The sequence below is a fragment of the Pelobates fuscus genome, chromosome 3 (assembly GCF_036172605.1).
Source record: "Pelobates fuscus isolate aPelFus1 chromosome 3, aPelFus1.pri, whole genome shotgun sequence".
NCBI classification, from domain to species: domain Eukaryota; kingdom Metazoa; phylum Chordata; class Amphibia; order Anura; family Pelobatidae; genus Pelobates; species Pelobates fuscus.
In genome coordinates this window covers 162,441,919-162,458,138 of record NC_086319.1, presented here as the reverse complement: position 1 = coordinate 162,458,138, position 16,220 = coordinate 162,441,919, and the positions used below count along the sequence as shown (strand labels likewise).

The following is a 16,220-nucleotide window of genomic DNA, read 5'->3' as shown; positions in this document are numbered from 1 at the left end:
ATTGACTCAAATTCCAATATTCACACTACTGCACCCTATTTCTAGATGCCTCTGGTTTTCTTGATGATTTCTATTGGGGACCTCTATGGTCTGTTGAACTTCTACAGCTTCTCTCGTTGGCTCTTCCTGGGGTTGGTTACCCTTGGACTTATGATACACCAGCGGAGGTACCCTCATCTACCCCGACCTTTCAAGGTAAAAAAAACTTAACTACTACAAAGTGTGCCATAATAAAATTATAAAGATTACTTTCCAAGATCAGACACAAGCAGAAAAATGATGGTACTCAGTGTTATGTAAAAAATCACTGTTTGGTCAAGATATTTTAAAGCGTGTCTATCAAGGTACTCATGTGTATGTAATTTAATAGTAAATAAAATTCCATCTATATATTACACTTTCTAATCAATGTATAGATTGTTAATCAATTCTTCAGCGTATACTTCTGTGCTAAAGAACTGAGATAGAGAGAGCAGAAGAGACCTTTGCTTCCTTTGCACACTGGCTAGAGAAAGTATAGGAATAAAGTGATGATGTCAGTCTCTGCAGTAAATGCCGTCTCTTTGGGGATAATTTCATTTAAAGGGAACCTGTCATGAGTTTCCATTTGACATTTGACACCCTTATCGTATGACAAAACAGAAAAACTGGTAAATGCTGTGAATACCAGTGACGTAATGGCCAACGTCCTTGGTAGCATGTCCAGATTCATGGAATAATAAGGTAACAAAATAATTCTAAATATCTCTGAATTCATGGCCTGTTACTACGACAATTCAAAAAAGAAATTATTGTATATGAGTAATTCAATGAAGATATCCTGTACTCTTACATCTTCTAAGCACCACATCATGAATAGACACACCCTTAAAGGGACACTATACTCACCAAAACAACTTTAGCTTAATTAAGCATTTTTGGTGTATAGATTGTGAAGAAACAGCGACAATTGTTTTTGCCATATTATGGTTTTAGTCATATTTTAGTTATCTTATTTTAGCAGAGCGATGGTAGGTGAGTATGCCATGGGTGATTGACAGAAATTAGGGAGTTATTTATTATGTGTGGCAAAACACACATACAGAAACACAGGCAGATACACAGACACACATGCAGATACACAGACAGAGACACACACATACATACATACACAGTGTGACGAAAGTAACTTTGCCACTGGCTTTTGGAGGGGTCTGTTTGTCAGCCTCCTGCCCTGTGACTATGGCCCTGTGGTAGACTTTATTTAAAAACACTATTTGTGCCTCTGGGACTTCTAACAGGAACCATTCGGACTTTCAAATCAGCCCTTCTAACTCCTAAACTCCCAAAGCCACTTGAAGTGGCATTCGTACACATGGCATCTTGTTTAGTCGAACGCATCCAGCGGTGTTTGGTCTTTGAGTGCATGGAACTCAAATCGGACACGCGATGGCATGAACACCGCTAAACTTTTACCTTTCATGGAGGTTCGACTATTTGAACAGGAATCGAACGTCGTACTCTGACTTTATCCACAAACGGTTACATTCATTATTTGAACATTATTTCGAATACTCAAAGTAGACCGGCTGCAAGCCATCATTCTCTGGAACTGTTTTGGGGATGGGACCATGCCTGCGGTCGGTCAAATATGTGACTTCCAGGAAATTCCTGAACCCCTGAAGTGATCTGGGTGATTTTTGGATATGTTGGTCACCCAGATCAGGGCTACCCCCATTTGTGAGGATATCATGTGTTTTTGGGGTACTTTTGGGGTTTTGTAAAATGTGTGTTTTTCTGCCTGGGGATAATTGGGTTAATTCAGTATCTGACTCAATTATCTCCCAGGCAGGGAGGAGGGATTGTATGTTTGTTATGGGAGGGTTGTGCATTTACTCACTGTTCTTATTGGTCTGTGTCTTTGTGTTGGAGTCCCCAACAAGGTCCATGTGGGCGTACCCCTTGTATGGGGATTGTCATAAAAAGCCAAGTGTGGCTCCCATTAAAGAGAGATTAGTTTACCCCTTCATGAAGTCTTGGCTCATGTTTGGGGGATTGGAGAACCACATTCACTCTGGGGACTGTTATATCACATTACTCCCCTTAGTATAATCACTATATAAGAGCTGTTCCTGCTACACTCTCAGGACTAGGAGAGGTCTACCCACTGGAATCTGGATTCTGGTCTTGGGTCCAGGGTGGGTAGAGGACGGCGAGACCCCAACCAAGCTGCGGTGGTTCGTGGGGTCTACGGTGGTTATTGTGTTCCAGTACAGTGCTTATGGTGCTCGCAGGTACTAGGAAGCAGAGATTGACCAAGGTACCCGGTCGGGGTGCCAGGTGGTCCGTCACACACAGATACACACAAAATGTTTTAGCCAAGGTGATTTCCCTGGGGCCCAGTGGCGGGCTCAGGTTGATTGGAGTCAGAATTCCCACTCTGACTCCCTCCTCTCCTCTTCGCTTTGTGTAAGCTGTGCTGTCACTTTCTCCCAGCGGGAGGACATTACATAGCATCCATACATTGAATTTGGTGGCCCTAACAGCATAGGCCACCCGATGGTCCCCTGAACATGCGGTCCCAGCGGGTGTACCCTGCGGGCCGAGGCCGCACGCCAAGGATGGCGGGCACCCCAGTTGCAGGGGAAAACAGGATGGCCGGGCCCACTGGAGTGAGGGGCCCAGTCGCAGTTGTGACCCCTGCGACCCCGGCGACCTCGGTAGGTCCGTCACTGCCTGGGAGTGAATTCAATTAAGCAGTGTGTGTTGCAATCAGTGTTAATTTTGGCGGCAAATTTCAATTTAGCTTTAGTCATAGTCTTTTGACTAAAAAGCCATTTTAATTTTAGTGGTATTTTAGTAATCTGAATTGTTTTAGTTTTAGTCTATTTTTTGTCGACTCAATCTCCAAAATTTTAGTCGAGTAAATCTGACGAAAATTGTTAGTAGACGAAATTAGCACTGGGTGCAATGCAGGTATTTCATGTAATAATTGTATTAGCTCCTGTGTGCTGGGGAATTAATTGAATTAAGTGGTGTGTGTTGCAATTTTCTCCCAAACACAGAGGCTCTTGGGTGGGCTTACCTATGTTTTTGCTATAAACTCCATACTGGTGATCTGTGTATTTAAGCCTTTATTAAGTTCAATAAAGTGTTCACAATTTTAACCCTTTATAAAGTCTTGGTTAATGTTTGGCTGAGAGCTTTAATCACTGTCTATTTTGCAGGACTTGGGAGAGACTATTCAGTAGACATACTACTTGGAGTACTGGAGCTCCGCTATCCCCCGAAAATAAGCCCTAGATTTGCGGTATTCTATTGGCGAGTAAGCTAATCTATGTTCAGGGAAGTTTCCCAAGCATAGATACGCAAAATTCCATTTGCGAGTAAGCTTATCTATGTTCTGGGAAGTTTCCCCAAACATAGATTTACGGTATTCTATTGGCAAGTAAGCTAATCTATGTACAGGAAAGTTTCCCCAAACATAGATTTGCAGGATTCCATGCCATAGTGAACTGGTATATCTTCGGAGGAATTCATGAACCTGCTTTGTAGCACACAATTTTCCCCAAAATAAGACCTCCACCAAAAATAAGCTCTAGTGTGTTTTTCCAGAGACAAATTAATATAAGACCCGGTCTTATTTTCAGGGAAAGATGGTAGATCATGCCCTTATTGCTCAATTCTCTGCCAGTTAGGACTTAAATCCCTGAGTTATTGTAGCCCTAGTCACACCTTGCATGTGACTTGCCCACCCTTCATAAACACTTCCTGTATAGATTCATCTAATATTTACACTTCCTTTATTGTAAATTGTATTTAAATCATAATTTGTTACTACAAGCTCTGCTAATAGCTTGCTAGACCCTGCAGGAGCCTCATTTGTGGGATTAAAGTTCAATTTACAGAGCAGGAGATACAATCTTTTAACATATGTAACATCTGATTGAAAGTGAAACCATTTTGTTTTCATGCAGGTTGTGTGAGTCACAGCCCGGGTAGGTGTGGCTAGGTTGCATATTTACACTTCCTTTATTGTAAATTGTATTTAAATCATAATTTGTTACTACAAGCTCTGCTAATAGCTTGCTAGACCCTGCAGGAGCCTCATTTGTGTGATTAAAGTTCAATTTACAGAGCAGGAGATAAAATCTTTTAACATATGTAACATCTGATTGAAAGTGAAACCATTTTGTTTTCATGCAGGTTGTGTGAGTCACAGCCCGGGTAGGTGTGGCTAGGTTGCATAAACAGAAACAAAAGTGTATTAACGCCTAAATGGCAAAGAATTGAGCAGTGAAACTTCAGAGGCATGATCTATACACAAAAACTGCTTCACTAAGCATTTTTTGTGTATAAACTATCTGTAACGGAGCTCCTGTACCCAGAGTGGTACCTTCATTGTAAGTCTATAGTGATGTCGTATCTCAGAGCGATGACCTGGTCTTTTGCTCTCAGGCTTTGATTGCCTCGGTCGCTTGAGTCATCACTTGCAAATCATGTCCTGTGAGCTGTTGGGACCCAAGATACTTAGTAGTTTTTGACCTATTGCTTGCCGCTCACCCTCAAGCTTCCAGTAGATTCTTCAGCATGGTTAGTTTTAGTAGTTGGTACCGATGGACCATTCAGTTGTTTTTGTTCAGGACATCCATTCAGTCACGAGAGCATCCCGCCGCTGCCACCAGATGTAACGGAGCTCCTGTACCCAGAGTGGTATGTGATGGACCCTTTGGCCACCTACACTGGGTACATGCCTCCCCAGGCTTACTCACAGACTATGGACCTGGTCCCTGAAAGAGGTGTGTAACAGCAGCAATCAATGTACAAACTATACATTGTTACTTTGAAAACTCTGCAGCACCCTCTCCTGACTGACTAGAAGTGTGGATATTTGCATAATCGGTCTAGATGAAAATGCTTGTTCTTGGGTAGAACATTGACTTAAAAACAGAATACAAAGAGTTGTCATTAATGGTAAGTTTTCAAGCTGGACAGAGGTGGCAAGTGATGTCCCTCAGGGGTCTGTTCTGGGACCCCTTCTATCTAACATGTTTATAAATGATCTTGAAGACAGCATTGAAAGTCATGTTTCAGTGTTTGCAGATGACACAAAACTCTGTAAAATAATACAATGTGAGCAAGATATTATTTTGCTGCAGAGGGATTTAGATAGACTGGGGGACTTGGCACTCAAATGGCAGATGAAATTTAATGTTGAAAAATGCAAAGTTATGCACTTCGGCGTAAAGAATACACAAGCAACGTATACCCTTAATGGAAGCGAATTAGGGATAACAACACACGAAAAGGACTTGGGAATTGTTATAGACAACAAACTATGCAACAATGTGCAATGTCAATCAGCAGTGGCCAAGGCCAGTAAGGTATTGTCATGCATGAAAAAGGGCATTCATTCTCGGGACGAGAATATCATTTTGCCTCTTTATAAATCACTGGTAAGACCACATATTGAATATGCTGTGCAATTTTGGGCACCTGTTGTAAAGAAGGATATTATGGCACTAGAAAAAGTGCAGAGGCAGGCTACAAAATTAAAAAAAGGAGTGGAACATATCAGCTATGAAGAAAGGTTAACGAATTTAAACCTATTTAGTTTTGAAAAACGTTGCCTGAAAGGGGATATGATTACATTATACAAATATATTCGGGGCCAATACAAACCATTGTGTGGAAATCTATTCACAAACTGGACTTTACATGAGGTCATGCGTTTAGACTGGAAGAAAGAAGACAAAGGAAAGGTTTTTTTACTGTAAGAACAATAAGGATGTGGAATTCTCTGCCTGAAGAAGTGGTTTTATCAGAGTCCATACAGATGTTCAAACAGCTACTAGATGCATACTTGTAATAACAGAATATTCAAGGATATAATCTTTCAATGTAGGGTAATAACTGCTTGATCCAAGGATAAATCTGACTGCCATTCTGGGGTCAAGAAGGATTTTTTTTCCTATCTTGTTGCAAAATTGTGCTTCAAACTGGGTTTTTTGCCTTCTTTTGGATCAACAGCAAAAAACAAATGTGAGGAAGGCTGAACTTGATGGACGCAAGTCTCTTTTCAGCTGTGTAACTATGTAATAATGCTGGTATGCCGACTGGTTACTTCTGCTAAACTCTCCTCTCAGCCAGAAATGAAACCTTTAGTGATTATAGCTTTGTTCCTCTAGTAATTAGACGACACATAGTTCTGGTAATATATATTTTATTTTATTTTTCAGAATGCAGCCTTTTATGCACAGAGCCCCAGCATGGGGTCTCCATTTACTACATACATATCCCACCCAGGTGCCTTTGTGTCTGGGAGATAATTGAGTCAAGGCTCGCTAAGTCAATACTCACCCAGATACAGATAGCCGAATACATGAAAATTGATCAGATACTATTAACCAGCACTTACAGGCTATCATGGCCATCCAATTTTAGCTGGCATACTGTGAAAGGGAAACTGCTCCTGGAGGTGCAAGGTTATGGATGCAGGCAGCCACAGTTTTCGTCAAACAGTTTAATCAATTTGACAGAAAACAATGGTCCAAGCAAAAAAATACATTGAGATTTCTCTCGTTTTCAAGTATGTCCTGGGTCCACAAAACATTGCATTGGTACAATAGGGTACAATAAAATGCAAAAACAATTTTATTACACAATATATACAAAACATAACATAGAACTGGTAGGAAATATATAATCAACCATGCATTCTGTTTTGAGGTATGTAGAGAGGGATCTCTTAAAGGACTTTAGGCTTGGGGACGATTTGAAAGTGTGCGGGAGGTCGTTCCATAATTGCGGTGCTCTGTAGGAAAAGGAGGATTGGGCTGCTTTCCTTTTGTATAGAGGAAGACTAAATAAAGTGCTGGTACTGGATCGGAGGTTATAGGAGGTGGGAACAGCTAGGGAGAGCATTCTGCTCAGGTAGGGTGAGAGCTTCCCAGAAAAGCTCTTAAAAACAAGGCTGGAAAGACAATGGGGGGGTGCCTCTGGATTCCAGCGACAGCCAGTTTAGTTCTTTTAGCATGTCACAATGATGGGTCCTGTAATTACATTGTAGCACAAATCGGCAGAACGAGTTATACAATGTATTAAGTTTATTAAGGTGGGTTTGCGGTGCAGGTGCATATACTACATCTCCATAATCATTGGCATCAGCATTTGCGATAAAGTTTAGATGCAAGTTTTTCTATGTGGAGGCCAAAAGATAGATTGGGGTCAAACAACATAGCCGAGTATTTGAAAGAGTGGACTGCGGTCAGTGTGCTATTTGATTTTGTTTTGATGGATAGGTGGTAACTGTGTAATTTGTGTAATTTGGGTATTGTTCCAAAGATCATAGTGACAGTTTTATCAGTGTAGCCAGCAGTTTTGTCAGCCTCAAGCTGCGGTAGATCGGATTTGCTTGCATAGATTACTCTGTCGTCTGCGTACATGTGTACATTTGAGGATTTTCCGACAGTAGATCATTTATAAATAATGTGAATAGTAGGGGTCCGAGAATGGAACCTTGGGGAACACCACACGTGACTGGAGAGGGAGGGAGTCGCTGTCAGAAATGGACACATGTTGTAAGCGATCCAATACATATGATCGAAACCAGGTTAGTGGACATTCACCAATACCTGAATATTTGAGTTTGTGCAGTAGAATGTCGTGGTCTACTGTGTCAAAGGCCTTTGCAAAATCAAGGAAAATAGCTCCAGTTAGGTCTCCTGTTCCATGCCAGTTTGGATGTCATTGCAAACTTTTAAGAGGTCAGTTGTAGTGGAGTGGTTTGGGCGAAAACCCGATTGATCAGGGATCAGATAGTTAGATTGTTGGTAATACTCACATAGTTGTGTATGGACGCATTTTTCTAAGATTTTTGACAAATACTGAGAGCAATGATATTGGGCGCACTGATCTTCAACAGCATTCCCCAATGGAGAAGAACACTGCAGCCAAATAAGGTTGGACAGCAACAAAGGGATGATTTCCAGAATAACATTTCAAAACTTTGGGAGCACATTGAGAGGCTAGTGTGCATGCATGACAAATCACCAATCAGCATCTTTTCATAGAGATGCATTGAATCAATGCATCTCTATGGGTAGCATTCAGCACCTCCATGCAGAGCGCGGAGACACTGAACATCGGTCCTGCAATCTTTGCAAAACCATACCCAGAAATTCCTTCTATTGGCTGGTTAAGTGAAAATGCAGCTTTTACAATGTAGTGAGTGTCACATTTAGGTAGATCCAAGTTCAAATTTCTCTCTGTGATATCAGAGTCACAGCCTGAGTTTTTCTGTCATCTAGATGGAATTTTAGATTCAGATTTCCCTAATTCCCTATTGCTGGTTAAAGAGATTAAGGAGAAATGATGCTTGGTAATACTCAGAGCCATCTTTAACGCTGGGCAAACGGGGCAGCTTGCCCTCCGTTTGCCCTCTGCCCGCAAAAGTTTTTGAGATCGCTGATCCTAAAATAAATTATTGCAGGGCACACACTAAGGGGGCCCATCTGGTGGTCCATGCACTTATGGCCACTCAGTTGGCATGTGTCACCAGGTGCCGGTCAGGCACTGTGGCCCTTTAACAGAGCAACCCCTTGCTTTTTGGCTGACTACTTCCTCCCAGAGAACACCGAGCTGCGTGTGAGGAAGGACCACCAGCTGTTCCATGGGAGGAAGTGAGAAGGGGGTGAGGCCAGGAGAGAGCCAGAGGTTAACTCCCAACCACCCCAACCAGCACACTGGACCCCAGGGAAGTCACCCTCCACTAAAAGGTAAGGAACTGGAGGGTGACTATCAAATAGTAAATTTTGCATGTGTGCCTGAGTGTGTGTGCCAGTGTGTCTGTGTCTGTGTGTGTGTGTCAGTATGTCTGTGTGTGTGTGTGTTTGTATGTGTGTTTCAATATGTCTGTCTCTGTGTGTGTGTCTGTGTATCTGTATTTGTCAGTTTGTGAATCTGTATGTTGTCAGTGTGTGTGTGTGTATCTGTGTGTGAATGTGTCAGTGTGTATCTGTATATAGTCAGTGTGTGTGTGTGTGTGTGTGTGTGTGCGTGTGTGTGTATCAATGTGTCTGTATCTGCATGTGTCAGGTTTATATCTGTGTGTCTGTATGTGTGTGTGTCTGTGTATGTATCTATGTGTCTGTGTATCTGCATGTATATCATTGTTTGTATCTGTGTGTCTGTATGTCTGTGTATCTGCATGTGTGTCAGGTTGTGTATCTATATGTGTGTCTGTAAGTTCACATAGTGTGTATCTGTGTGTGGCAGAACCAGTCACATACTTGGATTATTTACCCTTCTTTTGGATTGTATACTTGGTTCGGTAATTGCAGTCCACTAAACGGATTATAATGGTGGTGTTCGTATACAGAACAAAATATCCGAACAGTTGGACCACCCAGGGGAGTCATGTGTTGCCAATTGACCTTTTTTACCTCCTTAAAACTTTGAAACCACAACGTTCTAAGCGGTCGGCTGGGTGGCCGTTGTTCGTATGGCCGAACACGTGGCGGCGGCCATCTTTAGCCGCGAACACGTACAGCAATATTTGGTAGTCGAGTGTATGGAACTATAATCAGACACTCAACGGCGTGAATACCCCTGAGACTTCCACTTCCACATAGGTTCGGTTCCATTCGTTAAAGAAGAGTGGCGTTCGGTGGGATCTAACTCCCGAACGAGGGACACATAACCAGCTTACATATGAACAGTTATATTTGGTATTTTGTTATGTTTTGTACTCCAGAAAGAGATCGATGTTGGGCACTTAGATCAAGGCTATCCGGGGATCTGAGCGCAGCCTAGACCGTTCCGCCCGCGGAGCCCAGCCTCCGCCCGCCCACCTCCTACCCTGCTGTCCATAGACATATATATTATGTCTATGCTGGTGTCTGCCGCAGGCTGTGTGGAGGGGTGGGGACATGAATTACATCATATTCCTGCTCCCTGTTTACCACACAGCGCGGCTGGCGCACAGTGATGAGGCTGGGCTGCAGGACAGGACTCCACAGAGCCGGGGCAGCATGCACCCCAGGGACATGATTAAACAGATGTAAGTATGTAATTTTGTATGTATGTTTGTATGTCTCTGTATCCATGTTTGCAAGTCTCTGTATGCATGTATGTAACTGGATGTATCTGAATGTCTGTATATATGTCTCTGTATGCATGTATGTAACTGTATGCCTTTATGTCTCTCTATGTACGTATGTATGTATGTATGTGTGTCTCTGTATGCCTGAATGTCTTTGTCTGCATGTTTCTGTATGCCCATATGTCTCTGTATGTCTCTGTATGTGTCTGTATGATGGTATGTCTCTGTATGCATGCATGTATCTGTATTTGTGTATGTCTTTGTATGCCTGTATGTATGTGTCTGCATGCCTGTATGTCTTTGTATGCATGTTTCTTTATGCCTGTATGTCTCTGTATATATGTATGTGCCTGAATGTCTTTGTATGTATGTTTCTGTATGCCTGTATGTATGTATGTGGCTGTATGACGGTATGCCTCTGTATGCATGTATGTCTTTATATGCCTGCATTTCTCTGTATGCATGTATGTCTCTGCTTGTATGTCTCTGACTGTATGTGTCTGTATGTCTCTGTAGGATTATTTCTGTCTTTGTATGACAGTGTACCTGTATGACTTTGACTGTGTGACTGAAAGCTTGGGAGGAAAGACACACAGGTGAAGATGCATTTAAAAAAAAAAATTTAACGAGGGTGGGGGGCGCCAAAATGCATATTCACTTGTGTAACTAAAAATCCTAGCACCGGCCCTGTCTGCATGTGTGTCAGTGTGTGTGTGTGTATAACAGTGTGTTATATATATCTCAGCATTCAAACGCCAATACTACATACAAACACACTCCTGCATTGAAACGTTAACACTACATACAAACAAACCTCTGTATTAAATAAAACAAAATGAAATATAAACACATTCCTGCATACACATAAATGCATGCTTGCATTCAAATGCCAACACCACATACGAACACACCACTACAGTCACACAAACATACTCCATACAAAAACATGCTTACATCCAAACACAAAAACACTGCTCATTGCTAAATACGTCAACCCTGCCAACATGGAACAATGGTAGAGCCCCTGTCAAAGCATTATTGGAGTTGTATGACAGATGGACACCTATCTGTTGGCCACCCTTGCGATATCTTGGCTCAAAAGAAGCCTTGCACAAGGGCCCTTTCTAGTTTAGTTCCGCCACTACGTTGCGGTGGAGGACGTGACAGCATGGCAGGGAGTGTTGGAGGCAGGGGGCCCAAGCAAATGCTTGCCCAGGGTCCAATCAATATTAAGGACAGCCCTGGTAATACTAATCGCAGGCCTACCATTTAGGCCCAAGAGGCATTGTTATCTACTGCTGGCTCAGATGGTCAGCTTAGTGTCTCTCATTCTATACATATATTGGTTCTTAAATGCAGTTATGCTCAAACTTTTGCATACCCTGGCAGAAATTGTGACATTTTGGCATTGATTTTGAAAATATGACTGATCATGCAAAAACATTTATTTTATTACAGGATAGTGATCATTTGAAGCCATTTATTATCACAAAACTGTTGCTCATTTTAAAATCATAATGATAACAGAAATTACCCAAATGACGCTGATCAAAAGTTTACATACCTTTGAATGTTTGGCCTTGTTACAGACACACAAGGTGACACACACAGGTTAAATGGCAATTAAAGGTTAATTTGCCACATCTGTGGCTTTTTAAACTGCAATTAGTGTCTGTGTATAGTCAATGAGTTTGTTAGCTCTCACGTGGATTCACAGAGCAGGCTAGATACTGAGCCATGAGGAGCAGAACAGAACTGTCAAAAGCATTGCATACCAATGTAATGGAACTTTAAAAGATGGAAAAGGATATCAAAAGATATAATAAAGCCTTGAAAATGCCAGTCAGTACTGTTCAATCACTTATTAAGAAGTGGACAATTCAGAATTCTCTTGATACCAAGCCAAGGTCAGGTAGACCAAGAAATATTTCAGTCACAACTGCCAGAAGAATTGTTCGAGATACAAAGAAAAAACAACAAGTAGAATCAGGAGAAATACAGGCTGCTCTGGAAAAAGACGGTGTGGATGTTTCATGGAGCACAATATGACTTGAACAAAAATAAGCTGCATGGTCAAGTTGCCAGAAATAAGCCTTTACTGTGCCCAGTGGTGTATCCTGGTTTTGTGCTGCCCTAGGCAGGACAAAACTCCGGCGCCCCCCTCCCACCCACGCCACCCTCACCCAACCCTCCCCCCCCCACCCGCGCCACCCCCACCGAACCCTTCCCCCGTCCCGCCTTCTAAATACACACACACACACATTCACTGACAAATACGCATACACTAGGTAACAGAAACACACTCACTAGCAGACACACACACAGTCTAACAGACACACACACAGTCTAACAGACACACACTTACAGACACACACACTGACATACACACACACTAACACACACACACACAGACCCACACACATACAGACATACACACACACACATACAGACATACACACAGACACTAACAGACACACACACAGACACACTAACAGACATACACACACTAACAGACATACACACACTAACAGACATACACACACATAAAACTAACAGACACACACACAGACCCACTAACAGACATACACACACTTACAGACATACACTTACAGACATACACACACACACACACTAACAGACATACACACACACACTAACAGACATACAAACACACTCAATCACTCACATATTTAATACATTTTTTTTTTTTTATTTAACCCCCCCAGCCTCCTTACCTTTGGGAAAGCTGGGGGGGGGGGATATCTGTCTCCCTGGTGGTCCAGTGGCTGCTGGGAAGTGCGGGTAGGTGGGCGGCCGGCGAGGGAGCACTTCCTCTGAGCGGTCTGCTCAGCTCCCTCGCGCGCCGCAGAGTGATGCTGGGAGGCGGAGCCGGAATATGACGTCATATTCCGGCTCCCAGCCTCACTCTGCGGCGCGCGAGGGAGCTGAGCAGACCGCTCAGAGGAAGTGCTCCCTCGCCGGCCGCCCACCTACCCGCACTTCCCAGCAGCCCGCCGGCCGCCCAGCATGCCTTGTTAGCCGCAAGGCTAACAAGGCATTTGCCCTGGGCATTTGGGGGCGGCTTTTTTTGCCGCCCCCTGAAAAATGCCGCCCAAGGCAAATGCCTTGTTTGCCTCGCGGCAAATACACCCCTGACTGTGCCAATGCCACAAAAGTGCCCATCACAGTCTCCTGACTTTAATATCACCAAGCCACTCTGGGGAGATATCAAACGCCAGACTACCAAAGACTTTGCATGACCTGGAGGCATTTTGCCAAAATGAATGAGCAGCTATACCAACTGCAAGAATTAGGGGCCTCATAGACTATTACAAAAGACTGCACACGGTCATTGATGCTAAAAGAGGTGCTAAAATACACAGTATTAAGAACTAAGGGTATGCAGACTTTTGAACAGGGGTCATTTAATTTTTTTTCTTTGTTGCCATGTTTTGTTTTATTATGGTGCCATTTTGTTATAACCTTCAGTTGAATATGAATCCCATAAGAAATGAAATAAATGTGTTTTGCCTGCTCACACACGTTTTCTTTAAAAATGGGACATATATTACCAATTCTCCAAGGGTATGCAAACTTTTGAGTACAATTGTATGTTTAATGCATATACTTGTATATATATATATAATTTCCTGCATTTCTTAATAACCCCAGTCAGTGCAGTGTGCCAAATAATGAAGTCCCTCGACAATCTTACTTAAAGGAACACTTTAAGCACCAAAACAACATCTAAATTAAGTTGTTTTGGTTCCAGGAGGCCCCTGGAGAAAGTCCAGCTCTGGTCTCCACTCCTTGCATGGTGGTTTTTAGCTTCTGAATTTTGAGATCCATTCACTTCCCATTCACTAAACTGGATTGCAAAAATTAACATTTGTTTGGAAGCCAATTTAGTGAATGAGGAGTCACTGATTGGCTGAGAACGTAAGCTGACTGCTCTCAACCAATCAGCGGCACCCCTGCCTGGCGGCACTTTGTGCTTCCTGTATCTCAACATTCAGAAGCCGGAAGCCAGCAGGAGAGGAGTTGAGACCAGCACTGGAGGCAACTTACGGGTTTAACCATTCATGAACAGTTTAACTCCTTGAAGTAAGACTCCCTCAAGGGACCACCTGGCACCTGGTGAAGTTGTTTTGGTGCCTGGAGTGTCTATTTAATTTTCTATATACTGCAAGGATTTTCGAGTTGTACTTTATTTATTATGTGTAGGAAGCTCAGATGAAAGGTACATCATAATTATACTGAAAGTAAAAGTGTAAAAAGCTGGGTTTATAGATTAAAACAGTTTAAAAACAAAAAGGGCATTTTATCTTAGTATGTCAGGGGTTGAGTACATGTTGTAAGATTGTAAAAAAGAATCAAGTGAGGGGCAGTTCCTCCCCAACTTTAAACTTCATCTTGCTTTCACAGAATAAGCAGCCTTGAAACCTTTGACAAAAATTAATCTGATAATACTTTCACAGAAATGCCTGGTTCTGGTAGCATTGGCATCACCTAAAAGAATGTCAGAATTTTCTTCCAGGACAAAGTAGATTTAAAACCTCCACTTCCCATATTTGTCAAGCTATGATCTCATCTACCTTATCTAATTACCATCTCAGTAAAGAAGTGGTAGATGTTTTCTTCTGCTTTCCTTAAACTCCAGAGGATATTATATGGCATACAAGTGTAATCCCCTGATTTCACCATACACAATTAGGTAATCACTTCTTTCGCAAGTGTAAAGGTGCACCCTATCCGCTCAATTGCTACATCTTGGAGTGCTCAGGCTGTGGTTCCTTCGGCAAGAATTTGCAGGGCTGCCAATTGTAGGTATCTGAACAGCTCATTCAACACTACAAAGTACCAGGCCCAGTTAGTCCAAAACTGTTCTTCAGATTGTTACCCTTGCATAAATTTCTGCATACTACGATTGGGCTATCCACTGTGTATCTGAACCCAGATGGAACAAAGAAAAAGACAATTATGGATAATTATTGTGACTACAAGTTAGTTTTCTTTATTACAACTGTGTGGCATTATCATTAGTTTGTACTGGAAGTTATTCCCAGAAGATTCTTAGTCTAATAGGATTATTTCTAACATGCATTTGGTAATAGAATTCATTGCTCTGCTGTGATAAATCTCTCATATTGTATTTCTTAATCTTAGGTTCCATTGATCATACCCTTCATGTTTACTACCCTGAGCCTGTTCATTGTGGGGATGTCACTGTACTCAGATCCAGTAAATACAGGCATTGGCTGTGCGATCACTTTGAGCGGTCTGCCCGTGTACTACCTTACGGTCCATAAATCAAGATTGCCACGACAATGGACAGATGTATTCTGTAAGTTTATGTCTCTTGCCTAACCTGAATTCTATATAATTTTCAAACCAAATATAGCAGACAAGTTAGAAGAGTACAGTACATATGACAAGGTTATCAAGGACCTCCAGGATCCATTGGTATTCCACTTTCAAATGCTGATTCCAAAGTCCTGGATGCTGGCATACTTTGAGAACCTTTAGCTGTTTCTGGGTGTCACTTTTAAACTTTATAGCAGGGTTTTTAACTGTAGCAGGGTTTAAGACTGCCTCTGCCTGGGAGTTATTTTCAACTAAAACCACTATTCATCAGGTTATATGAAAGAAAAAAAAAGTGTTCCTGCTGCAAAGTTATCATTGTGAACACATCTAAATTATTAGTACCTTTACACCTCTACAGTTGCGCCCCCCCAACAAAAAAATGTGACCTACTTATCTTTTAGGATTTTGCTTGCAGACCATAATAAAAATAAATGCAAAAAGTGAGCCAGTTAAATCACTTTATTGTACATCTCCTGCTATTCTCTAACTTGCATTATCTGCACTGCATGAGTAAGTTGAAAATTAGTATGAATTCACACGATTTTCTGGTTTTATGGATAAAGCCTGACATTACATCTCATTCATACCTTACAGACACAAAAGGGAAAACTGTGAGATAAGGTATTTAACGTAACGTATTAAGGAGACAATAACACTTTTGTAGTCATAGGTAGGGCAGTTCTTTATATATGTAAATAAGTAATTTATTTACATATTGTACATTTATTAAATTTAATGGAACACTCCAGGCATCATAACACTTTAATCTGAATGG

The 16,220-nt window shown here is 41.9% G+C and overlaps 1 protein-coding gene across 1 annotated transcript in view; it reads left to right on the top strand.

Annotated features, from left to right (window-relative positions):
* The window catches only part of LOC134602589 (cystine/glutamate transporter-like), a 155,707-nt gene that overhangs the window by 113,836 nt on the left and 25,651 nt on the right, over positions 1–16,220 (top strand). The window contains exons 10-11 of the mRNA XM_063447607.1: positions 46–195; positions 15,248–15,425. Coding sequence (XP_063303677.1) covers positions 46–195; positions 15,248–15,425 — 328 coding nt within the window. The remainder of the gene's footprint in view (positions 1–45; positions 196–15,247; positions 15,426–16,220) is intronic.